We start from the raw sequence: 27,410 nt of genomic DNA, 5'->3' as shown, positions 1-27,410 counted from the left end.
CTCAGAAATTCAGTATACATAGATAAGCGAATGTTGAAGCAAGTCGGTACAGGATTTACAAGAAATGCGTTGAGGACTCGGAAAAATCGATGAGTTCATCACGTAACAAGTTCTTTGCATGGCGACTCAAACCACAATCAGAGGTTGGTGCAAGGCTACCATGGCCGTCGTGAAGCGGGTAGCTCTTTCATATATTGCAAAACTTTGTACTGTCCACAAAGCTTCAAAATTTGCCACTGATCGGCCAAAATAGCAGAGTACTTCTTTATCTCGTGCTCTATGTGGGAAGATGCGATGATAGATGGAGAGAAACTGTTTATTGATAGGAAAAAAAGCATAGAGGTGTTCCTGCTGTGCATTCCTCCAGCTCCTCTGTACAAGGTAGCGTCTCACTTCATATTGGCTAACACCCCTCTCTCCACGCCAACATATCTTTTAAGTGAAGGTGAAATTTTTACGTGAAGGAGGAACTGAAGAGGTTAAGCAGGAGTGAAATGGCTTGTGGCGATAGAAATTTAAAAAATAGCGCATAGCAGCGACCCGACGCAGCCCCCGACGCCGTTAAATTATCACGCACGCTCAGGGCCGACGACAAATTTCTTTGGGACCGGCCCAAAGCATTCGGGGCTCTTATTCTAAAACTCTCCAATAAATTTGCGTTAACGTCGCGCACTGTGCACTGCACGTAAGCTGTGCTGGGGCTCTTGCGGGCGTACGCTATATTTGGGGCGGGTGTTGAACGCTATATGGTATACGTACGATAAACCTTTAGATGGGAACAGGCTGGCGCTCCATTCGAAGGGAGAGGCGCCCGCTTCGAACCTTTCGAGTCGTCATTTGTGCGCCTGCTCGGCTCTTGAGTTTGCTATATACTTAGGCATGCTAGATTTGGGTTGTGACGCTTCGACGGCGAGGTATCGGTGACAAACTCGACGCTGATTTCGACATCCGTTCTCAATTCTCGATGTTACAGGGACCGTGCAGCTAGACAGAGCGATCAGTGCCACTGCTGGCACGAATTGTGTAGGTGGTATGCGACGAGAACTCCCGCGGGAAAGTGCTAGGCGTACAGTGCGCCACCATCGAGCCTCCATCTTCCTGTGAACGTCTGTGTTGTTTAGCCATAAAAGGGCTTTTGAGTTGAAGAGAAAGCATACGTACTCGTATCGTTGGTACCTGCGAAGGGCCTTTATTAATTGCGTTACGTCGCCTATGGGCAAGGAACGCGGTTAGGAAAAAGAAGCGCTCAGTTGTGGTGTCTTTCGCCAGGCTTGGATTGATGAGTGTGCCCGTGCTTTGTATGGTGCCCCGCTTGATGATGAAGAGGTTGGGGATGATTGTGGGGATGCCTTCCGAAGCTCGTCCTAACTTCTTCCGGCACCGCTCCTGTAGTGTACATATCAGGGCAAAAAAAAAGAAGGCGCATTGTGCAGTGACCACGGGACAATATAGCAAATAGCATCTGCTTCAAATGGAATAAGCCAAAAGCTTTTATACAGCGCTGCGGATACAACACTCTGTTCCTTTTTTTTTCGGCTACGCCCTACTAGCTGTGGCGAACGTCAGTAAAGTTGTGACAACAATTAATTTTTATTCATACATAGCTAAAGCTTATTGTGTAAGTATTATAAGATGTTTAGTTGATCAGTTATTATCATGCATTTGCTTACATCCGCCGCCGCTAGTAACGCGATGCTCCCTCTTCTGAAAAATAAATAAATATACAAATAAGTAAATAAATAAATACTATTTTGACTGCACTGTCTTTAAAATGTTTGCTTCTGCACACTCAAGCGTTAAACTTACACTTGTTGCTGCCTGCGGTTCTTCTCTCTCATCTATGCTGCTTGTTATCTGGCACCGTATTCAAGCGAAAGAATTCGTAACGTTAAAACACGGAGCGATTTATGCAGTTGATCTGAACGTGGCCGTGGTGCTTGTTCGTGTGACCAACATTCGCTGCCACGTGTGCGTACGAATTTCGGCGAGTGTCCCCACGCATGCATAGGCGAGAATAAAGGCCTCCTCAACTTATTCTTTATCTCCTTCTTTAGCTTACTCAATTTATTTTGCCGGCCCTTTTAGGGAAAGAACGCTATATAGAAAGATTAAGCGAGTCTAAACTAGTAGAGGATGCTTTCAAAGTTCTTTATGCACTCCTACGGTGCGAAAAGCTGAAATATTGGACGACATAATAAGCCCTTATTTCAATTTTTGAATTTTACAACCGTCCCTCTGCGCTTATGATATACGCTTGACGTCAGAAATATTACGGAGTATTTTTTTTTATTTAGGATAGTTTCGTGCAATATGTTTCCTAAAGTAGTCATGCTGAGTTTGCCTTCTTTCACCTCAAATGTTATTCTTATTGTTATAAACAACTAATTAGCCCTGAGCATATGAGGCCGATATCGGTCATTATGAGCTGGTGCGACAACATCGAGGTGCCATTGCTAGCCGTCTCACATCTTGTCATCCTTTCCAATTTACCAAGTTTCAGCTCACGGCAGGTCTGCCGTATCCTGTATTACAGAGATGCTGTTTACCAGCTTTTAATAATTGCGAAATTTTAGATAGTGTTCATTTAAATTTAGGATCCAAGGTTGCCAGAAGCCTGCAAGAACGTATGTGACAGAGAATAGCTAACTTTTTCAGCAAGCACCATGGAGTCTCTCTAAGTGCGTAGACCAAAGCATCCCGTTGTGAGGCTTATACATGCTTTAAAAGGGTTGGCGTCTGGAAGAGTTGGTAGATGAATAACAGAACGCGATCACTCGCTTTCGGGAGTGTCGCGATTACACTCGCCAGCTCACTTGCCGAGACTGTGGGTGGGAGAAAGGGTCCGGATACTCACGAAAAGGCTCTTACGCTAGAACTGTTTGTAAGACCAGATGTCACTCGATCGTCGTGTTGGGCGTACTAAAAAGGGAGCGCACCCGGTCAATGGCAAACAGTGCTTGCGAACTAAAAGCTTCGCGAATGCGGCGCCTTATTTACAGAATGCAGTTGTTCTCTCACGACAAGAGAAGATTCGTGGAGGGGGGAGGGGGGGAGCGGGGCTAGGATTATAGAGGGACGTCCTAACGGCAGGAGGGGAGAAGTGTGCGTTAGCCGCCCTTCACTGAATCTTTCAAACGACGATGCATATTTATGTTTCACATGTAATAAAAGCAAGTGAATCATGGTGTTTTCGTTCAACCCGCATCTTCGAGCAATGTGTGCAACATAACGCTCTGTATGTTTATTCAGCGCTTTTCCTTTAATATAAACTCAGTCGTACTGAAAGAATTTAAAAACCATTTGAGACTTGTGTTATTCTCAAACTAAAATTATCTATGTTGCGTGCATTGTTTGTTTGTTTGTTTGTTTAATGATATGCGCTAGCTAATTTCCCGTCCGAAACACTATACCTGATTGATACGCTAGGCCGTCCGTGACCGGAAAGTACTCAGAGTGCAGCGTTAAAGAAAACAAATGGACGTAAGATAGACGCCGATTCAATTGTATTGGGGTAGACTAAGTCCCAAAGGGTGCGAATTTTTCTTGGTGAGCAAGTCTGTGCTCTTTTATCCCTCTCTTCCCATGTGTGCCGTTTTATCGTGCAGTTCGTACCAATGCGTGGTGCATGCTTTCTTGGCATGCCTACACTTACTTTATTTTACGTAGCTTTAAACCTATAATCAGACGACCTATAGCTTTAACATGACATACATGACTTTTTGCGTTTCTTTAGCGGTGTTTGCATGTCAGAGAAGTGGCTACGAAACTTCGTTGATTTTCCACTGCCAAGGCAATGCCATAGTGTCCTACAATAATTATTATAGGGAACTGTGGCGCTGGTGTCTACGGGAGATGCAAGCATGATAGTTTAGCTAGGGGGGGCTATTCTCGACATTGCCGAATTCCGCCACATTGTCGAATTTGCGATCTGGTCAGCTCTAATTGGCCCAAAGGCCAGCTATGGCTTCTCTGATTGGCTCAAAATGCCGCCATTGCAGAGTTTGACAATATGGCGGTATTGTACATCGTCCAGAATAGTAGCCCGGCATGGTGGCTAGATAATCCGGGCCTGGCAATGATGCTTAGTACATGAAATTTCCTCATACTCGTCATTCTGGCTTCAAATGGCTTTGTGACTTGGCAGTTTGATCATCTTCAACAAAATATTGTGCTACAAACGCAACAACTCGCAGTGATAATGCGCATGAGCAAAGAATTGTTGCCTCCTGCGTTAAGAAAAAAAATACAATCACTTGGAAATTGAGGCCATTGAAGGCAGACAAAGCGTCGTAAGCAAAGCCGCAAGAACGTTTAAAGCCACAAGCATGGAAATGCAGACAACACCATGTATTAACCGCCATTCCCGCAGTTGGAGAATGAACGCAGCGCCAGGGTCTCCCCTCTCGCAAGTATAGTATAGGAAACTCTGCGGGTATAGCCTACTCACCGTGAATGCCTCGAGCGTGCTCGACGCGGCCGAGGAGTTCCTGCAGCTCGAGACTACGGTGCTGCAGCCGCAGCAGGGTGTCCCGGAAGTCGTCGAAGTCGGCCACCATCCGGTGCAGCGTGTGCTCCGAACAGAACGACGCGAACACGTCGGCGAGCTGCTCCCGGCCTGCGCAAGGCGACCATGGGCGCCAGGAAATGGGGCCATCATTTGCGGCGCGCCGTTTCGCGAAGAAACGCGTTACGAATATGAACTCAGCCTAAGAGACTTTCGAGATTCCAGCTTCTCCCAGCGCTCTTAGGAGAGCAGCTTGGTTTCGCAAGTGACGCTAGTGGAAAAGCAACCTATAGGATTGCCGGTGAACGAATCCCGTGTGGTTCAACAGAGGTAAAGGGTGTCCAAAATGTAACTGTGTAGTGAGAAAATAAACAAAAAAAATATGATCAAACGATTGTGAATGGCGTCGCTGTTTCACGCGCGATATTTTGCAGCAAGGGCTGTATTTCGTCCGGTAACGTCCTTGGTGTGGTTTCAAAGGACCAGGTGCAGGAGAACGCGTCATCACACACTGCGGGAGCTATATATATATAGAGGCACCCATTACCCAGCACAATGAACAGTTAAATAACTTCGGCAACTCCACCGAGTCTTCAACAATACGCTGCGTCACCTGCAGACATGTCTTCAAGCCGGTGGTGAACATTTCCAGCATATTCTGCAGTGATCACTGAATTGCAGTACGTAAAACTTCAAATTTTAAGACCATCATTTCCACTACACAGTTACTCTTCGTACGTCCAGCATAGGTTGGGCTTGTTTGATAACTGCAGTCAACGCAAGCGCGCCAAAAAATGAGGTTAGGGCGCCGTGTAGCAGCACGACCAAGACAATCTCTGGTTGGTTTACTTTCAGAGTAGGCTGTCGGAAATATTAAGCGAAACTAGAGTGATTGACGGCGTTCGATATTGCGCGGAGGACTACATTTACGGCGAACTGAGCTTTCTTAAGGTGAGAAAAATCACGCATGTATGGGAGACGTTTGGTGCCACCACCTTGCCGTTCGCTGTGAAAATACGGTACAATCTTTCGCACTGCGTAATGTCACGTCCGGAATTGAAACATTGCAGTAATTAACTGAGAATAGATAAGTTGATCACGTAACATTTCAGCAGAAAAAAAATTTTTGATCGATTCTACTGGATATTCGTAACGTAAAATACCATGACGTCTTAATTTTCCTCGCCCCTCTCTTGGCGCTGTTTAGAGTGGCGTGCTGCCCCTTTCTCGGAAGCTTCCTGGCTCGAAGCATGAAGTAATCACCGGCAGAGCGTGAGCTCCGAGACTGCCGGCGCATAGTAGCGTTTCTATGTAAATCAGCCTGTTCATCGCGAACATTTTGATTTGGGGAAGAAGTCTGCAGCCCCTCGAGTCATGATTTTTTCATGCATCTAAAATCATCAGACGTCGGCATAAATGAAACGGTGTGATGTTTATAGAACGGTTCCCGAACAATCCAGATGTATTCAATATGTTCCTTTACTGTCATCTGAAAGAAGGTTTTTTTTCTTTAAGATAACGAAGTTTAGCCCATGCGCTTTCACTAAGTAGAAAAGCAAGGGCTGCTATTGCTCCCGTGATCAAGCACCAGCTCTAGAGTCTAAGAATGAGACCTAGTTTGAAACTGAGTACGTACTGTACGCACTGAGCCTCATTCTATGAATGAGGCTCAGTGCGTACTCAGTTCGCAAGCTATGTTCAAGGGAAATTTTTTATGGGGTTCTACGTGCCAAAAACACTTTATGATTATGAGGCACGCCGTAGTGTGGTACTCCGGAAATTTCGACCACCTGGGATTCTTTAACGTGCGTTATTTCGCATTTCGCCCCGTGGCCGAGATTCGATCCCGCGACCGCGAGCTTAGCAGCCCAACACTTCAAGGGAAATCAACATATGCAATCCGCCAACCTCGCCAGGCCTAACGTACTATCAACTCACTAATACTAGAGAGCACAGTGCAGCTCACTTATTTTAATCTGGTCCCAACTTCAAATTTATTCATCACTAATTTTTTTGCATGCTAGAATCGGCACCGCGGCAACTCAAAAAGAAAATATCCGGTATAAAAGAAGGCAGATAAGCTCACCAGGGCCGATCCCTGTTGTCTATACTACGCTAGGGAGGGGGAAGATGGGAGAAAAGGGTAATAAAAGAGGGAAGAAGGAAATACGAGTTCATCCGGACTGGAGGCGGACGCGAACTGCAATGTCTGGCGTTGCCGCCAGAGGCGGTTGTTCTAAGCGGTCAACTTCGAGCGAGATCTTGGGACCACTTGTCAGGCACATCGCAGCGGCAGGGATCAACAAGAGCGGTTGTGCTTCGCGAACGCATGACGTTTAAGGATGCAAACAACTCTTACGGATGTTCGGGGCGCAGAGGCACTGCTGGCACTTGCTGGCATTGGTGAAGTACGGCTGGCAGCCTCCTCCGCACACCATGTCGGGGCACACGTCCGGGCATTCGCACACCAGGCAGCCGTGCTCGGCCTGGCGGTACTTGCAGTACGGCTCGCAAACCGGGACCACGCACTGAACGGCCGTGTGCACGGCTGCGTAACGCGTGCGCGCGGTAAACAAGTGTATACAGCTGCTGTACGATCAAGTGCGCCGTGCCAAGGCCACTTGCACTTTACTATGGCAGCCAGTTCTTAGCTGAAAGTGACTTTAGTCAGTCACGTGATGGAGAGTTTTCTGCTTATTATTACCTGCTAGAAACACCATTGTGCTTTTCCCTCACGTTTTGTTTGTATCATGTCTTAAGGAAAGATTAACAGTTGGTGAAGAAAAGGAGCTTTAGTCTGGAGCGTAGGTTTAGGCTTTCCTTCATTTTGGTGCTCTTCAACTCAAGCTTCCGTCTTCCTGTGAATCATTTCGGTCCCTTTGACCTAACACAGGGTTTACACCTGCAACGTTAGAACAAGGGGGACTCTGATGAAGGTGGTCATCAACTGACGCTGATTTCTCGACTAAGAATGATGCGCACAAATCGAATGAAGGGCCTGCGCAATGTTTTCCATGACGTCAGCAACGCTGCATGCTCATGTGTGTGAACTGGACACCTTTCTTGGGAAACAAATCAATGTGTGCCTGTGTCCCACGTGCTGTTCCCTCTTGTCTCGCACATTTCGTCTGGTTTCACCTCATATATTGGAGATGCCTTATTAGGCGCATCGTTACAGGAACTCACGAAGCGCTGGTCTAGGCTCCGTGCCGTTCGCGTGGGTCGCCGTGTGGTTGGCATGCTTGGGACCGTTCTTGTGTCCATCCTTGTGGCCAGCCTTGGTGTGGTCCCTTCTGGTTCGGGAAGTTCGCTTCTCGTTGCTCTCTTGGCTGTCTGCGTGTAGGGCGAAAAGATGCCACATCACTCTCTCGAAACAACGAAAGTTCGCCAGGGGCAAATAGATGATTATAACTTTTTTAGCAGAACGTTCCCTGTTCTCCGTTCTGCTTAAACTCACTAGCTCAGTCACACTGGAGCGGTGGCGTGAAATTCAGGGCTTGTGTTCACGAGAAAGTCCTCGCACTAGAGAACTGTTCACAATAGCAAATGCCAGCCAATCGTGATGCCGATCGCATTAATAACGATGACACACGGCACTAACGAACACAAAAAAAAGCTTTGCGAATTCGTCATCTGTTTTAGCTGAGCCTTCGGAGCGTACATCAGGTGTGCAGCCCTGGCGTGCAATAAGATCCCTAGATAAGAAGTTTCAAGGTAGCGCCACTGTTTCATCTAGCCGCCGTCCTCCTCGTCCTCACGTTCTCCCGCCATTGACCGTGCGTGATTGACTTAGTGTGTTCATGTGGCATTTCGGCTGGTTAGCGGGGGTGGTCAGTCAAGTTCTTTTTAATGTTTCAGAGCTTTTTTTTTTTGCGCTTAGCATGCTTAACGCCAGCATACGCATGAACAAGGATTTACTGCACGGAATACAGTTTCAAAACCAGTATTGACAATAAATGTAGTACAATACAAACTATGAAGCTATGAAGCTATGAAGTTATGTGTAGTTTTTGCACACGTGTCGGGAATTTCGGAACGTTTGGAAGAAGGAGAGCGGGAAAGGAAAACTGGCTGTACCTTGAAATTTATATCTAGCGACCTTGTAATGGTGCAGTCGCTTAGGGCACCATCTAGCGGAAATAAATGATGTAAGAAGGACAAAACATTCAGCAGCTGGCATAGTGCGCAAAATTATAATATATATATTTTTTCTGGGGTTTTACGTACCAAAACTACAATCTGATTATGAGGGTCGCCGTAGTGGGACACTCCAGATTAAATTTTACTACATGGGGTTCTTTAACGTGTCCCCAGTGCACGGGACACTGGACTTTTTGCATTTTGTCCCAGTCGATATACGGCCGCCGTGGGCAGGATTTCATCCCGCGACCTCGTGCTTAGCAGAGGAACACCATAGCCTTTAACCAACCATGGCAAGTAGATGTGTAGTCTCCAACACCCCTTATAGACAAAGTGCGTTCGAATGGTGCAAGGCTCTAAACGGGCATTATCAAACCGTTTTCACATGCCTCAGTAATAACATCAACATATGCTGGTATTGTGCAGTTTCTTACTGGACTCGTTGCTTTCCTCCGAGCTCTCGTTGCGATGTGAACTAGTCCTCTTGTTGACGACGTGCGCCTTGGAAGCTTTCGTCTTGTTCCCCTTTTTCTTGTGTCCCGGCTCTGGGCGAAGAAATTAAAAAAGAAAGGTAGTTCGTTTCTGGGTCTCGACAAAAAGTGCCTCACTTATCGGCCTTGTTCTGCAGAAACCGTAGACTTGCTTAACGTTGAGCAAATAGAGAGAGAGAAAGAGAGAGATTGAGAGTTTAATTATATCTGGAGAGGTTAGCAGCGTTGGGCTTGGCATGCGCTACTGCAGGCAAGATGGCGAGGGATAATAGAAAGTGAGAGAAAAAATATAAAAAAATACGCAGACGCTAATACGTACACGCTCGCGAAATGCAATGCCACAAAAAGCTATTTACAGAGTTTCAGTGATGCCTGTATACCGCATGAATGCTACAAGCGCCTAAAGTGGGCCGCTCTTCAGAGCCAGGACGCTGGCTCCGAGAGCCTTCTGCAGCTCAAGTCGCTTGTTGTATCGCACGTTTAGAGCATTCTCCATCCTGGAGTGGGCTGAGAGGATAGATGAGGCCTACTTCAAGTAGTTCCTCCCCCCCCTCTATTCCGTCGCCCCCTTCCCTTTAAAGAGGGATAAATAAAGTTTTTCATCATCATCAACAACACAGCTCCAGAGGCTGTAAAGCGTCTGCAAGCACAAGTAAAAAATGGCCTAAGTTCTTATCAACAGCACAGGAGGGGCATAATGGCGAGCGCTAATGGCGACAGCTTTTCATGAGCTGTTCGCTCAATGAAAGGCAAATTTTAGGTTCACTGGCCTATCAACGTGCCTGTTTCTACACTAGCGCGAAGAACGCTTTCAGTGTCGGTTTAGTGACGATTCTCCAGGTGCAGCAACTACTGACAGCAAGCCTTAGTATGTCGTCGTTGTTGTCGCTTACTAAATGGCGAAAATTACAGGGTATAGCCAAAAGGCCAATCGGTATACCCTCTACGTTCTTGGTGTCTTTCGTTGAAACATTCCTCTCGATTTCACGTGGAACAATAAATATGTGGCAGCTGATTCCGCGATCAAGCAATAGCTGGGTGGGCTTGTCCAAAGAAGTAAAGGGGAGATAAATAGTTCATGCTGGTATCTATTCATGCGACTGGGACTGATTACAAAAGACATTCCTTTACAAATATTCGGCTTTTTGTTTTAAAAACACTCTAACCATTTTCACGAATGGGCATACGGGAAGTCAAAACGCGTGCAGATTGTGAGTGCTTTATTCCGATCCCAGGATACCTTGATCCACTGCAATTTCGAAGAAAACAGGAAACTCTCAACGATGGCATTACTTCCGTAAACACAAATTAGACCAGCTAGCCTTGCTACAGAGACGTAGTTACTGAGGAAGAGCTCATGCTTGGAGTGATTAAGTAGCGTATCTGTGACCTGTCCGGCGCTCGCAATTAAGATATGCATGAGTGCGGATGCTATAGTCTGCGCATGAATGGCTCGCTAAAGATTGGAGTCCGTGCTATTTAATGCCGCTCATTGAGCGGGAAGGTTTCCGGTCTTCGCGGCCCCTTCGGCTTTCTTCTTCACTTGACTCAATTGTGTGACTCCGTCTCAAAGATCGGCCGTCCACTGAAACTAACCTTTACATGAATCAAGCGTATATCCAGCTCCTGTGAGCGGGAAATAGGCCAATATTTGCTTCACACGCGCCGCAACTTATTGTATGTATTCTTTTCTTAGTTGACTATAGCTAACGTGACAATCTTTCAGTAGCCCAAGTTTGAACTGATAACTGCTTAAACTTTTGAGTAAAGGCGTCTATAGCTTACATCGCGAATGGCACGAGGAAAGTTCCGCGGAGCACTGCATTCCGTCAAACATGAATGAATCAGTCGTAAGCGTGCCTATAACTTGGTGTCGTGCTGACATGCACGGGAGAGGTCAGGATGGATGGATGGATGGATGGATGTTATGAGCGTCCCCTTTGGAACGGGGTGGTGGGTTGCGCCACCAAGCTCTTGCTATTATACTGCCTAATGTCCTACCTAGGTTAAACAATGAAAAAAGAAGAAAAAACACTATGAACTACCACGCCCAAATTTTCTGATCCCCTATTGCGATCTGTGCTTTTGTACATCTCCGTCTTTTGTCGTTTCCATACTTTTGTTCCACCAATCCTCCAATCGCCTCTTACTAATGCCTATTACGGACATGTTTGCTTTAACACTGCTCCCGCTGAACCTAAGGGCTTCAAGGAGGCCAGTGGTGCCTAAATCGACCGTTGGGTAAACGTCTTCACATTCTAATAAAATATGCTCCGTCGTTTCCCTAGCTTTACCGCAGCAAGCACATGCTTCTTCTTCCTTCTTATATCTCGCTTTATAGGTGCGTGTTCTAAGGCATCCCGATCTCGCTTCGAAAAGTAATGAGCTTCCCTTTGAGTTATCATAAATGGTTTCTTTCCTGATTTCATTTTTTCCTCTTAAGGAGTTACTCATGGCAGGTTTCTTTTTCATTGCCGCCACCCATGAGATTATTTCAGGCAAAATCAAAGAGCACGCCACCTGGTGTGCAGACACAGCTGGGGCAATCGTGGTCTCCTGGCACCAGCTTGCAGCCCTTGCCCTCGCACTTGGGGGTGACACACTCTGGCTTGGGAGGGTGCTGCTCCCCGGGCTTGCCGCTGGTTGCAACTGCCCCGGAATCACGCACAATGTTTGATGAAATTCTTTGCGTTGCACTGGTCACCAAGATTGCAACACGACTATAGCGTATGTCGCGCACACGTGAAATGAGAACATGCAGTATGTGGCAGCGGTAAATAATGATAGAACACACGCATTTCGCGCTGGTAACTTGATCATATCAAAAAGGCAAGGAAAAGGAAAGAAAACTTACGCAAACGGACAAAAACTAGGCCGTACAAGTGCAAGCTGAGTAGGTCGTTGGCATTAATGCATGTTCCGAGTATCCGGAAAAGTATGTTGTTCCTCAGAAACTATATTACCGACGGGTGGCTTATGCACCTTGTCACGGTATTTTTTCGCGGGGAAGGGATGATGTGATTCGCTGACAAAAATAAATGGTTGCAGGCGTCAGGGTCATCCGTTTTTTCCTCTTCCAAATGTTGGTTCTTCGTTTAGCTCAATGCACCAAGAAGGACGTCATGCTTTTGTTAAAACTTTAAAGAAATCGTTAGACCGTGGTTAGATAAATTATTCGGAAACGCGGCAGTAAACTTAAGATTATATTTCGAACGTTGACGGTGTCCGCGCATTATAAATCAGCGCTTTTGCACAACCAGTGGCTGGTGTGGCCCGAAAAAAAAAGTTTTGAGTTCGCTGCTTCCCGTTTCATATTGGAAGGGTTTCAATTAAATGCGCTCGTGTTGGAACGTTGGGCCAGTTGCCAAGACCATCTTTTTTATGCGGCGATATAGTTAGAGAAGCAACGCGGGGATGTCTATGGGAATGGTACGCTGCTGAATCAAACATAATAAAGTTTGAATTGAAATGAATTCTTGGTGTCTCACGTGCCAAAACCACGATCTGATTATGAGGCACGCCGCAATGGGGGGGGCTCCCAATTTGTTTTGGCGTCCTTGCATTTCGCCCCCATTGAAATCAGGCCCCCACGGCCTAACCGCTATGCCATCACGGTGGGCAAGGATTAAAAAAAAACTATGCACGGCCCGAAAAAAAAAAAGGTAGCTGCGTACGTGTTTTGTTGTTTATGAACCGAATACATGAGTGAATAACTTTGCTACCCTGATATGGCTAATTCCAGAATTTCGGGCTGGAAATATGAGCGTTGTGTAATGCAGCAACAACATGTAATAAAGTTAACTTTATTTGTGCGCTACTGTACACATCTACAGCTTGCATACGTACAGAAATAAGACTTCTTTGATGGTCACACTTAGATGACTCATAAGTTACATGTAAATTGTCTCTAAAACAAAGTGGTACCATTCACTCTCGTACACGGAGGTACTGGCTACGAATACCGGCGATTGTGAACCTCTCACTTACATTAGCAATACATTCAATTCCAAAGTAGAACTGGTGTACAACCCGAGATGCACATATATCGTTGGGACTCCTAGCACCGATAGAACGCAAAATCGCGCCGAATTGATAATTCACTCGTCGTCCGACAGCACAAGTGAGCAATAGCTAATGTAGGAGCATATCAGACATACGAACTGAACAGATGGTTGTGGTGGCGAATGCAATCGAAATACGCCACTCAGTAGGGCGGCCACTACCGCCTGTTGTGATCAGAGCTGGACGCTCCTTTATGTTTTTTTTTTTGGTGCCCCTGAGTTGCTTTTGGAATTCTCGCAGTTCTTGCATTTCTTTTATTTTTGCTCATGAGAGATTCTCGGCTGAATATGGTAATGTAATGTGTTCCTGTCATTCTAAGTGAATTCTCTCAGTGGCTCATTGTGTGATACAAAGGCACTCTGATTAGCATTAATTTGCATTCACATCTCCAGCCCTGAAAGTCATCGAAATCTAAATACAGAAGATGTCGCTGCCTGGAGTAGGATCCAGAAGGGCACTTACACGAACCTACACATACCACAGTACATCGCATACACCCCACAGCCTACAGGGACGAACGCCCGTTGTGCGGCGCCACACCAATCCTATATCACATTACGTGGGAGTGCACGCTACACAACATAGAACTCCACGACATGGACTCCACGACGGAGCAATGGGAGGCACTGCTGTCCCCTCGGTCCTCGATGGCCTGCTCAAGCTGATACAGAAAGCTGAGAACATGACAAGAGCCAGCGAATTCCTGGACTAGGTACTCCGACCATTAGAGATTATTCTGATTACTCGTTCAATAAACTTTATCTATCCTATCCTATCTGCCCTAAAAGCAGTCACAATCGCCAATATTTGTAGCGCGAACTTGTTGACGTGCTAATCAATGGCAGCAATCGATACTGGCAATTTTTGCAAATTTTTTGAACGAATCGAGCAATGTTAAAGCATCTAAGTGAGTATTCCAAGAACACAATGTTCCTTTTTTGTACTTGATGAAGAATTTTGTGGTGGTGGTGGTGGTGGTGGTGGCGGTGGTGGCGGTGGTGGTGGTGGCGGTGGCGGTGGCGGTGGTGGCGGTGGTGGTGGTGGTGGTGGCGGTGGTGGTGGTGGTGGTGGTGGTGGTGGTGAATCGTAGCAACAGGCGGGGTTAGCCAGGCGATCAAGGCCGGCAATTGCTCCGCCCGAGCGTCTCTTACAATGCCACTGAAGGGTTTCACCATATGTCGATCAAACCAGTCTCTCTTAAGAATTCGATAAGGAGACGTGAAGTATTTGGTGTATTGTGGCGCGAGGGCCAAGCACGGCCAACGAGTTCCAGGATTTTTGTACTTGAAGTGAAGAAGGTGTTATTTCTATTGCGTAGATGAAACATTCTGCTTGATCTGGTCTACGTTTTAACATGCAGTTGAACTTATTCTGGCTTCTTTTGAAACAGCTGTCGTGTTGCTAACCTAAGCATATGTCAGCTGTAGCCCTCTGCGCGTCAGGCTAGCCGAAAGACCGAAGCAAAAGAGCCCTTATAGTAAAGTTTCGCTCAAGGAGTGTTTGCGCGTGATCTTGCGTGAACGTTCCATTTATAACTGAGGTTCAACCAATGGTGAGGCTACAGGCAGTTCACTGTTGGGAGGTGCCGCCATGTACCTTTCCCTGAGTGGGCAGAGAGGATACTTTTGTTTCTCTTAATACTATAGAGCAAAAAGAAAGAAAGAAAAAAAGGTAGAGACTGAATTTGACAGCTTGGAAATGTTTAGAATAGCACTGTAGGTTGGGAATGATGACTCGCATATCGATTTTTCTTCACCCAGTCCTTTATGGAATCTTGAATCTACTTTCTTAAAACAAGTCTGAAATCACTTATTTGCTATACAGCATAAAATTCGTTCGAATTTCCAAGGATTTTCATTCGACTGCTTCACGCCACGAAAAAAAAAGAAAGAAAAAAGAGATCACTAGCAATCTCAATGGCGATTTGTCCGCAGTGAATTTTTGTCCTCGTATTCTCTCATCCTTAAGGAAATGCATGCGTAAGTAAAATTTATTCATTTAATTCGCTGACCACTCTGAGCTTAGCTGAAGTGTTCATAACGAGCGCAGGCATAAAAACTGCATATCGGAGTGTCAGAGGGTTGAATAAAATGTTAATTAAAGCGCTAGCCTGTCAACAAACGAATCCGCAGAATACTTCTGCAAGGAAGCCAGCGACCAAGCGGGAGACAGAAATGCACCGCACCACCGGCACGGTGACAACGTAGTGGAGGATGTGCAAGACTTCTCGCCACTCAGGCTTTCTCATTTGCGCATAAATCCAAGCGCATGCGCGTTTTAAAGCAATACGCAGCGATTGAACGAAATCAGTTTCGGGTGTCCTCATCGCGCAATAATAGTGTGCATATACACGCACTACAGACATGCGCGGTGAGGATAGCCGTATAGTGTCGAGAATTTGTACGGCAGTGTGGATGGCGCGTTCACTCACGAAGGTGCTGGATGGCGCCGTCCTGGTGGCGGACTTGCTCCTGGAAATGGAGCACGTGCCTGGCGAGAGGGTCAGCCTGGCGGAACACCAGGTTGAGCAGCGCGCGAGGACAGTGTCGCTCACCGTACTTCAACAGGGTCTGCTTGGCTGCAAAAGTGGAAGTTTGCGGCGTACGAAGCCAAGTCATATCTCATGCCGTGGGGAAGGCGCTTTCTTGAAGGCTGTAAGCCCGGATGATCGAGTCTGCTTTGCAGCTGTGACCGCCGCGACGGAGTCGAACGTACGACCTTTCGTTCAACAACGGCGCCGCTTAACCACCCGGGCCTATAACGACGGGTTAATCATTGGGAAATCGCTGCTGTAACCTCGAGGTTTGCTGTTGTCACGCGCACGAACGGATGCAGGCAAGCATATATACGACGATGCACCTGCTCGCGCGATAGCATTCTCCGTGTATACGTTGCGTGACGTTGTTGATTGATTGATTGACCATGATTTATTGATTAATTGATTGATTGATTGATTGATTGATTGATTGATTGATTGATTGATTGATTGATTGATTGATTGATTGATTGATTGATTGATTGATTGATTGATTGATTGATTGGCGTTCAACTGGTCATTGAACATGCAAATGATTAGCTGATCATAATCTATATTGTAGCAGGCTGGCCGGTAACCGGAATCACTGCGGCCTCCGTATTTTCTCTAATGCGCACCAACACTAAAGTGCGGTGGAGTTATTTTTCTGTTTTCCTTTCTTTTCAGGATGGTGGTTAGCCACGCTTGTTGCTATTACGGCATACTATTGCAAACAGCGCGAATAAGGGACTTAGATTAAATGAACGCCGCACCACACGGACGCTGCGTCGCGTATTCCCTTAATCCTTGTCCCGTGTTAGCGATGTTTGCAGTAGGATTTTTCAAACTTTATTTTTCATTCTTCCTCCATTCGAACGTGGCCACCGGGGCCAGACGCGAGCTGTCTGTACTTGTGCCGGTGCGTCCTCCCCCCCTTTCGTAGGAACCTTACATCACACTCTCAGTAGTCTTTTGTCTTTTTGTTCTTGCTCACCGGTGATAGCGGGGCACAGGCACCACTGGCAGCGATGAGTGGGCGTCGCCGTCTCCTTCTCGCACTCGGACGGGCACGTCAGCTCGGGGCAGTGGCGCTTCTGGGGAGGCTGCACTCCCGACCTCGGGTCACCTGTGCCAACAAAGAGCAAACGCGGCGCTTTACTGTGCATAGAAGCGCGCCCTGAATGCCGAGGGAAAAAAGAGAAAAAAAAAAACCTTACGCCCCTTGAAGACAACGAGGCGAAACCGCCACCGGCAGCTACAGCTTTCAAGGACATTGCCATTGCGATAGCCGGATATATCTTTATATATAGACTGTTTTATGTTGTTTTAGAAAGCGTTCAAAATGTTTGCCGTTTCTTTATATGTGCATTTCGGGCTGAAAAAGCCCCGCTTTCGTGCGGCATTTTTTTTTTTTCGTGTGTGCGTCACATAGACATAGAAGTGGACCACGATCGTCTCAGAAACGTTGCCTATAGTTGCTTCGCCGATAAAGCTAGTTTTATGCTGATCTCAATACTTTGTCGTATGAAAATCTGATGGTTATTTATGCTCACGCGTTTCGCTCCTGATAGCTGATGATAGCGTTTCGCTCCTGAACAGCCCATGGAGTATCAACAAAAAACCGCCAAGCGGATTTCAAAGATAATTCAAACATATCCAAGAGCAATAACGTTGTGAGGTGAATGCAGCTCCACACTAGCCAGAAGGTACTGCAGGCTTATGTTTTAGTGGACTTCTTTATTTGGTCAAGTACAAGTAAACTAAACCTTTTGTTGTCGTGATGCCTTGTTCTGAGCACGATTTCTCCTCGTCTAGCTGAACCAATTTTCGTGACCTTTGTGACGACAGGAGCTAGAAAATAAGTGGCTCTAGCAGACTTGATTTGGCGGAGACTTTCTGCATATTCTTTCCTAAATATTCACACTTTTTTATTTCCTTTATTTATGTTTTTACTTTTCGTTTGCTGGAATGCAGCTCGACTCCTAGTGGGCAAACGGTACGTATAGTGGCATCCAGAATAAAACAGTTGTCTTTCTCTCGCTTTTTTTTTTTGTGTGCTAAGAAATAAAGGTTGTTGGGCCCGAGTCACCCGTACGTGTGCAAGAATGAACACAACTGGGCTCATATGCGCGGAGGATAGTGCGATTTCAGTGTTACATAAGCAAAATGATTCGAGAAGTCAGTCAGATCTTTATCGTTTCGTCGTAGTGCAAAGCGCTTTAACAGCGCGATTTTCAAGTGGTCCGTTCGCGGGCACAAGAAACCAACTGAATCAAAAATTTAACGCCATAAGGAAATCTATAGAAGCTGGAACGTTGCGACAGAATGGCAGCCCACACGCTCACTATATAAAAAAAAACTTGAAGGGTTTCGTTATTGTTGTAGGATTATATATAGCGCGAATATGCGGGAAGTTTCAGCAGGCGCACGTGTTTGCATTGGGAAATTTCGGCGCAAGGTGTCACTAGACACCGCTAGACCTCACCTGAAGCGGTAAGGCCAACATGTTTCGAAAGTCGGACGACAGAAACAGCCCTAGAACACCATAATCCTCCTTTCTATGTGATGTTTGCTTTCACTCAGCCTTCAGCCCCACTACACTATTAACTTACACCCTTAAACATGAATAAGGGTGCAAGTTTGCCTAAAACTCACACCCTTATATCCAAAAATGGTGTAAGAGTGAGAGTTTTTACACCCTTATTCGCTTTTAAGGGTGTAAATTACTTCGCAGTTTACCCTGCTCACGCGCACGTGCGGCAAGTGCTGACAACGATCCATTTGACCAGCACGTGATCCCAAGCGCATAAGACGCTGCAACTTGGAGAACTTAGCGGTGAGGTCAACAGCGAAATCATGCGCGCCACCAAGCATGGTATGCTAGTGAATGTGGCATTTAAGAACAGCCTTAAAACATAAAGAAAGAAAGAAACAGCAGCCGAAACTAAAAATGCCTTTAGTTAGTAAGTGCTTTTTCCATTGGGCAGCCGCCTTCGCTAATGATGTGTCCTGCGTCATGATTGGCAGAAATTGTCTCTTACGAACAGTTCTAGCCTAATATGTCTTTGGGGGCCCTGGTAACGAGCCAGACGTATATCGTTCTTCGCTCGTTAGCAGAAGTGCTGGACGCGTAAGTTCTTCAACTTTTTTAATGAATAAACTAGTGCATTAGGCAGATACTTGGTGTCCTGAATTCTAGTATTTTGCTTAACATGTGTTAGAACGCTGTTCGACATTCATTTTAAATAAATAAAGGACACAAAAGAATTAATGAAGACAGTTATTTGCTCAGTAGCTCATGTCTTGCTAAAGCGACAATTATTAGAGCTATCACGCTGTCGATTAGCACAATCTATAGACGAGCGAAACCTTCGTTGTCCTTCTCCTTTCCCCTTGACAGTTGCTTATGGCCTTCGCTTTTTCTAGTTATTTTTCATCCGTTTGGTTCAAGGCCCTCACGGATGTGGCAATAAATAAAAATGGAAGAAAATTTTTGTACTCAAGCAACTCAGCAATGCTTTGATAAAAACAACATGTAAATGCGCATAGTTTTAGTGTATAACGACGTCCTTCCTTTCACGCTCGTTCAAGCGCAACTTGTGTTTTAATTTTTAGCTAGCGAAAGCATGCACTCACTGCTTTATTTTTTTTTTCGTCTTCTTATTATTACTTCGTTGCAAAACTAGGAAGTAACTTTCTATCGCTGGAATATCGTGTGGCACCGTTTGCGCGCGCTCCTCGCCGAGTGCAATTTTCCAACACGCTATAGACCGCCTAATGCGAAAACGGTCGTGTTACCCCCATTCAGAGCCCGTACCACTGCTTGTTGAGCCCTTGCAGCATCGTCACCTCCCCCCCCACCCCTCCCCCGCACTCGCCGGTTATCTTCTTCGTAACACATTCAATTTTCTCCTCTCGCGCTTCCGCTCATCTAACGATCCCCGAGTCGGGTCACTTCCATAACGCCGCTGATCACGTCTCCATCGCTGGAGCAGTTCTGAAAGCATGTCGCGGCTTTGGTGATGCCTGTTGCTCTCTCTCTCTCTCTCTCTCTCTCTCTCTCTCTCTCTCTCTCTCTCTCTCTCTCTCCTTTCTGTTTGCGTCGCGAACTTTATCGTTAAGCGACTGACGAGTTCTCAGTTTCCCTTCCCTTTTTTATCAGTTACTGTGCAGTTTGTTTCTCTCTTCGCATGTTTAAATGCTGTCGCGGCCTTCATTAGTGATAAAGTGGCTACTTTGTTTCCAAGTTGATTGATTGTGTCACGGCTGTCCCCCTAAAGATGAGACGCACATCATCTTCTTCCGAAACTGCTGGGACAGGCCGTCGCTTTTTGAATTTTTTTTATTCAAAGAATAGAAAACTTCGTTCTAAAGACCACGCTCACTTTTTCACAGGCGTGATTATTATGAAACAGATTGATTGATTGATTGATTGATTGATTGATTGATTGATTGATTGATTGATTGATTGATTGATTGTGGAGTATTAGTAATTAGGCGGAGCAGCATATGTTGAGATATTGCCTTAGTGCTCTAAGAATGAGAGGACATACGAGAATTTTTAGATAAGTATCGCTTAACTCAAAATTACACTGACTCAGGCTGTGCATCTCAGTGACTGGCACCGGTTTCAAGATATCCTCCCAGAATCTAGTGGCGGAAATCATTGGCGTTCCTATTACTATTCTCCTAGAAAGCCTTCCTGATGCGTTGCGGGATGTAACTTTGTGAAACACGTACACTGTATTTGTTGGCGAACTTAGAGAAGTTGTTTTGGTCTCAGTACGCCTACTAATTGGACAGTTTGATAACTGTCATGCTTCAATTACACATTTTTAATTCATGATATAAGGTAACTGAATAATAAATTTATAAGCAAATCTTAGTCGACTGTAGGGTTTATCGCCCATTATCACTATGGCGCTATCATTTCTTATGTCCACCAGATGGAATAAACCGCCACCAAAAGTAGCCCATCCACCTGTACTGCGTTGTTTTTTTTTTTTCAATTATTTAGAGGGCTTTTTATCACATAAGACGTTAGCTTACGTTGAGCCGGATATCCAACCACGATTACCCTTTTAATGATATTGTTCTAACTTGACGCCCACAATTAGTAGTGCTGTGCCTTAGCAGCTTCCAAGGACTGAAATTTTTGTTTAATAAGAATGGGAGAAAAGAAAGGATGACCGTATCTCACACTTTAAAGCACTCTTCTCGCAGGCCAGAAGTGGTGAGCTCGAATTCGTCGCTTAGTCAAAGCCTGCTATCGGGATACTTGCCTTTATATAGAAGGGGTAGTGGTAGTAGCAGAATTTAATTATGGAAAGCGCAAAGAGGTCGTCCTGAGCTTGAGCTCTCTTACCTGCTACTCCGCGCAGGGGAAGGAGAAAAGGGGAACGAAATAGGGATGGAGGATTGGGATGATAAGAGTATTGGTGCGACGGAGCCAGTCGTTAAGAGGAAGCTTCAGCTCGGCCAACACTCCGACACCGCCTATTCAAATACATGTAAAACGCAAAAATTCTTTTGTGAGATAACCCCTGGGATTATTTTAATTAAATTTTCGACATTTGAGTGACAAAGTTAAATTCTAGTGTCTGTTGGAAGTGAAAATTTTGTTTATGGCCCTAATTTTTTTACAACGAATTTTGTATAATTGTGGGCTTAAAAAATGGAAACCTTTTAGTTTACAAATGTGTCCCTCTGTATCAAAAACGGATATCACCGTTCTGTAAATTGCATCAATCAGAACATCCAAAGCAGACAAACTTGATACATTAATTTATGTGTTATGTAAATTTGTTACGATATTTACAAATATGTTACAAAAGTTCTACTCACACATTATTGAATACCGTGTATAATACATCAAATTTGTCCGCTTTAGATGTGCTATTAGATGCCATTTGCAGAATAGTGATACAGTTCTTTATTGCTGAGGTACAGAGTCGTAAACTTGATATTTTCGCTTTCTGAAAATTTGCTGCTTTGGACATTTTTTTTTTAAAGTAATGAGCGACCTAAATGAAAAATCCGCTTCCAACAGTCACTAGATTTTAACTTTTTCTTTTAAGTGCAACAAACTTGACCGAATTTGATGCAGTGGTTGCCGAGAAAAACGATTTCTCCTTTCCCATGCACTCGTATTTAGACGGGAGCCCCCGAGCTAAAGCTTCCTCTTAACACAGCAGCATATGTAATCTGTTGAGGCTAGTCCCACGTGGTGCAAAAATTGTGACATGTCCCGTACTGTTATTGTAGTATATCTCGCGTGAGGTCAAGGACCAAGAGCAAAAGACAACTGAGGATGTCCCTGCGTCGATGTTTGCCACAGAAGAGGCTAAAGCCCGTCGCTCCTCTTTGTGTGTTCGGCAGGTGCATCTTTCCTTTTTATTTTGCTCACTGGCGTCACCAGCGTGCTCGTCTTCGAGCTAGTCTATCGCTCTTCATAGCAGCCTTCGTTTATCGTCAGCAGGGAAGTGTCAGGTCTCGGCTAAGGAAGCTTCGTTCCCGATGTTTGCTCGTGCCTGTCGTGCCATCAACTCTGATGCAGCGTCTCAGGTCCGAAGTGGCGCATACAGGTAGCTTTCTGTATTGTATACGTCGTTCTAATATGCCTTGTTGCACGTGCGACCACTCATGACAGAACGCAGAGCGCATCTTTGCTGCTCAAACTTAGGACAGCTTACGAGGACGTAGAATTAATTCTCATAAGCTGTCTTTATAAGTTTGAGCAGCAAAGAGGGGCTTTGAGTTCAGCAATGAATCACCTGGATGATTGTCCTTTCAGGGTAAAAATATTACTCGAGCTATGGAGTAACGGGTCATTAATGCTCTAAAAGCCTAGTAAAAATTTATTAAGTGCTCGAAAGCATTATATGCGGCCACAATTTCCAACAGACAAGTCATATACGAGCAACATTTTAAAGTGTGCGATTTGTCTTACAGTCAATTGAAATTCTTATATTACTAACCTACTTTAATGAAAGGGATACGATAGCTATGCGTCAGCACTTATCATGTGCATGTGTGCACGTTTGATATTGCGATATTCGATTAACTTTACTGATCCACTGATTTGTGTGCAATTGCAGAAACTGCAGAAATAGCCCTTTTGTTGCTGTTTTATTTTCATTATTTCTTTTCAATATTGGCTGTTTACACACGCTGGCAAAATGTGTCTCACCGCCGGAACGTTTTTCATATCACATCGTGTTATCAACCTTCGATCATTCAACAAATTATTGTTTGTGAAGAAGCCCATGACGCATTAGTTGCCGAAATAGTTCTATACTCATATTGTAAATCACCCACTCACTTCGTCCTAAAACGGAGCACGAGCAACTCTTACAATTGTGGTGTCTCGATGCGAACGAGAAAGAGAACGCATACGAGTACATAGGCGCACTTAAGTAACTCTGGCGTTATAAGTGTCTATGGAAGCTGCAATTAGGGCTGTTCATCAAGCGTGGAAAGAATGACTAGTACATCGACTTGCGTGAACTTCGTTCTTCTATAGCTTGAAAAGAGATCGCAAATTTACCACATTGATCAGAACGTTGCGTTATAAATGCATCGATTTGCAATGTATATTCATGTTCGCAGACTCTTATCGCCTTCATGCGTACGGAAAAGTATGACGCGGCATCACAAAAAGGAACATCCACAAGACGAATGCCCAAACTTTTTTTAATGTTGTTTTGAATTACACTGCGTAACGGTCCATAGCTACCACACGACGCATTGATCTTTTCCGTCTGATTTCCTCCCGCCATTTGTAATAAAAGTGTTGTGAATGTAAAGATGTGGGCAGTACGAAGCTGTATTCCGGTATACGACATCAATCGCACGTTCCCGCTATGCAGAAACTGTCGATTGTCTCTCTCCGGATGTTGCGTGTTATCTGAGCAACACGGGTCTTAGATTTACAGCTGTCAACGGGCGCACGAATAATTATGTACTAACTCTCTATACTGGCTCCTTTCATCGTCCTGTCTAATGTCCTTCTTCTTTCTCTATTCTCTTTGTCTCTGAGCAGAGTATCACGCTAGATGGCTTCTCAGTTTTCTCTACAACGAAAGTCCCTGAAAGCGATTAAATGTCGCCGCATTGAGCACAACCATATAATTCCTTACAAATGTTACTGAAGTATGCCAGTGCTACTCCGGCGCTATGGTGTCTATGGAGGCTGCAATTATGGCTGTTCATCAAGCGTGGAAAGGATGACTAGTTCGCCGATCTGCGTGAACTTCGTTCCTTTGGCTTGAAACGACATTGCAAATTGACCACACTGAACAGAACGTAGCGTAATACATGCATCGATTTGCAATTTATATCCATGTGCGCAGACTTACCGCCTTCATGCGTACGGAAAAGAATGACCGCTTGGGAATTTAGGCCGATAAAGGCAGATAAAGTGCTATAAATAGCCCCACAAGAATGTCCGAAGCCACGAGCAAGGCAAGGCAAATCCATGAACTACCCATAATTCCCATGGCAGCTGGGCGATCGCATTGCCAGAATTATCTCTAGCAATTTTAGTAGGAAATTCTACGCGCCCTATGCTGGCATGACGACCGGACGAGGAAAAAGAAGCTAGCCCTTTTCGTCCACTCACCATCGCAAACGCACTCGGGACATTTGGCGGTTGTGTTCTTCTCCTCGTGGCATCCGGGTCCGCATACGAGCAGAGGGCAGTCGCCGTTGCAGTCGCACACCAGGCAGCCGTCGTCGCCCACCTTGGTCTTGCAGTCCTTGTTGGCGCACTGCGGTTCCGGGCAGTCCAGAGCACCCTTGGCAGTTTTCTCTGTCGCCGAGGTGGGCAGATACGCGTTATAGGATTCGGTCATGAGTTGCTTATTGTAAAACTCCGCGTACCATGGGAGTGAGAAAGAAAGAGAAGGCAAACTAGAGGATAACTACAATAACTGTCGTTTGCTATACTGGCGGAAGGGGAGACGGTATAGAAGTTGAGACATATACTTTAAGACGGTCGCGATGCCTAAAAAGTAAAGAAAAAAAGAAAGAAAGAAAGAAAGAAAGAAAGAAAGAAAGGAAGGAAGGAAGGAAGGAAGGAAGGAAGGAAGGAAGGAAGGAAGGAAGGAAGGAAGGAAGGAAGGAAGGAAGGAAGGAAGGAAGAACACCCGAGTAAGTAAGAGTACGCATGTAAGGGCACTGAGTTTATAGTAAGCGGGAGCGTTGGTCTTTAAGTTCCATGGCAAGAAACCTTGATGCAGTAAACTGCCGCACCTGACGAACCTATGGCAAGCAGAACCTTGGTAGTGTCAGTGGGGCCGAGAAACAAACCTCCTCTAAGTGGTCCCTGGGGCCACCTATAGAATAGATGTGTTATCGAGGCCCTTGGCGTTAGCGATCGATGAAATAACACATAACGCGGCAGTGCTTTTCTGCAGCTCATTTAATATGTTGTCTGTTAGATGTTTCGCTGTTATTTCAGCTCTAATACCCAGCTCCAGTGAGCAGGCAATTCTTGCTTCGCGCTTTCGCGGAAAGCAGGAACGCGTCCTCCTTTTTGAATAGGCGAATCCAGCGAAATGTGAAATTTTGCCTTTCCTTTCGCAACGTTCACGAAGAATTTAGAGAGCACCCGCCGTGATTGGCTCAATGGCGATATGGCGTTCTGCTGCTGAGCGCGAGGTCGCGGGTTCTACTCCCGACCAACCTTAGATTTAGGAGCATGTTAAAGAACACCAGGTCGCTACAGATAGTGGCACTTTGCCCCCTCCTTCTCCTCCTCCTCCTCCTCCTCCTCCTCCTAGGGAGTCAAAATTAATCGGGAGGCCTTCATTGCGTGACGTTCCTCATAACTCACTGCGTGGTTTCGGGGCGGTAAACTCCACAAAATAAGTAAGAGAGGGTTTCAACAAAACTCTAAATGAGTCGTCATTTTTAACGCACATGCCGTTCAGTAAAAGCGTGAAGCGTTTGCAAACAAATGGCTAAGAAAAATCAAAGTGAAATGAGTTGTCTGCCGAACAATGTGCTTTGTTATTTTAATCAGGTATACAGCATAGGTGTATAGAAATTTTCTTATTACTTAAGGCACGTGCAAACTATTCTTTCCCCCGAAAAGCGCGAGCCTGGAGCTCCTTGTCGAAAGAAATGCGAAGCCGTTATCGCAAAGAAATTGCCAGCAGTATGCTGCTGTTTTATGCTTACATCCTATGATAGATCGCAAGTTTAGTGACGACATCGCATGCTGCCACAAACAAGACACCGTCACAAATTTGAGGGTCATGAGATAAGAAAATACCCCCAGAAGAATTATGAGCTATTTGACACATTATATTTAAAAACAAATGCCAGAAAAAGAAGTTATATGATACACTCTATACAGAAGCGGGGAAGACATGGTTTTCTGATTAACATTGACTTTGAGAACTTTCGTTCGCCACATCTGTCATTATTTGGGGATAAAGCATAGCCCTGTGGCGCTCACTCATAAGGCATACCTTAAAGCTCACCGTATATTGTTCATTAATCCTCCGCATTTATTAAAAAAATTATTTTGATAATATGCTACTTTCTTAACAAGATAAGTGACAACTTGGCAGGCTGCCTGCTTGATGAATAATTGTCCACTGGCTAGCAATTAACTCTAAACTATATACATCAGTGCTTTGTAATCGTTCTGACTATTGGTATTTCTTCTTCCTGCGGTTATACTCGCCGGCCTGGCTCTGCTAGCGCTAGGCCGCGGCTTCCATTACCAGACCACGGTGGCCACATTATCGTCGGGCGGAATACAGAATCTCAGGCGTAGTGGACTTATTCGCACGTTAAACAACCTCAGGTGGTCAGCATAAACCTTGAGCACCCCACCCTACGGGATCTCGCATGGCCATGGTGCTTCCTCGGAACGTTAAATGTCATCGATCAACATATACTCTGCGGGCCTTCATCTGCAACTCACTTCCTCGACGCAAACTGTCCGGAAGTTATGCATTCTCTCTTACTTTTCTTTCTTTTCTCTTTCTTGTCTTTTTATACCATAAAGAGACTGGCCATTTGATGCCGGCAAAACTCACCGTCCACGCAAGAGACGAAGGTCGACGTCGCCGCCAAGAAGAGCAGCAGAAGCGTCCTGTCGGCTCCCATGACAGCAGATGCTCTACGGCGTGAGTCCACACACAAAAAAACAAGGGACTCCTCTCCGTCGCGTGGTGGGGCCACGGCACGCGGTCGTGTCGTCGGTGCCAACGCTGGCGTCGCGTCGTTCACTCGGCTCCCCAAGGCGGCGCCTCCTTATCGCGCTGGACAGACTGCAGCGGCGTCAGAATTCTGCGGCTGCGAGACGCTGTTGACCTTTGCGCGCGCGTGCTTGATGCGACCACACTCCACAAGACAAGGGGGGGGGGGGGGGGGATCTCTCGCCGGGACCTTACGCACGGCTGTCCATTTCCTCTCTCTCTCTCTCTCTCTCTCTCTCTCTCTCTCTCTCTCGCTCTCTCGGGCCATGATTAGGATGCATATCATCGCCTTCGTATAGCTATCGATGGTGCTACGCTGGGCGCAGATCTGGCTAATATGCAATTACGCTGTGGGCTGTTTCCTACCCGACGAGTGCTACGTTGCGAGTTCTGCTCTGCCTTGGTCTCAGCGACAATTGATTCATGACTCCGCATTTCTTTTTCGTTTCTTGCTGCCTTGATGTCATGTCGATGTTTCGTATGAA

The 27,410-nt window shown here is 45.7% G+C and overlaps 1 protein-coding gene across 1 annotated transcript; it reads right to left on the bottom strand.

The window, feature by feature from the left end:
* Window positions 1-1,168: 1,168 nt before the first annotated feature.
* Window positions 1,169-26,999, bottom strand: LOC142585509 (uncharacterized). The gene is made up of 10 exons (XM_075696304.1): window positions 26,764-26,999; window positions 24,333-24,521; window positions 16,707-16,838; window positions 15,629-15,775; window positions 11,656-11,784; window positions 9,079-9,189; window positions 7,691-7,837; window positions 6,864-7,052; window positions 4,448-4,615; window positions 1,169-1,386 (listed from the first exon to the last, which is right to left on the bottom strand). Exons 1-10 carry the CDS (start codon window positions 26,831-26,833, stop codon window positions 1,247-1,249), a joined length of 1,422 nt encoding a protein of 473 aa, XP_075552419.1. The 5' UTR covers window positions 26,834-26,999; the 3' UTR covers window positions 1,169-1,246.
* Between the last annotated feature and the right edge of the window lie 411 nt (window positions 27,000-27,410).

This window comes from Dermacentor variabilis, chromosome 6 (genome assembly GCF_050947875.1).
Source record: "Dermacentor variabilis isolate Ectoservices chromosome 6, ASM5094787v1, whole genome shotgun sequence".
Lineage (NCBI taxonomy): Eukaryota > Metazoa > Arthropoda > Arachnida > Ixodida > Ixodidae > Dermacentor > Dermacentor variabilis.
This window is presented reverse-complemented; position numbering and strand designations above follow the sequence as displayed.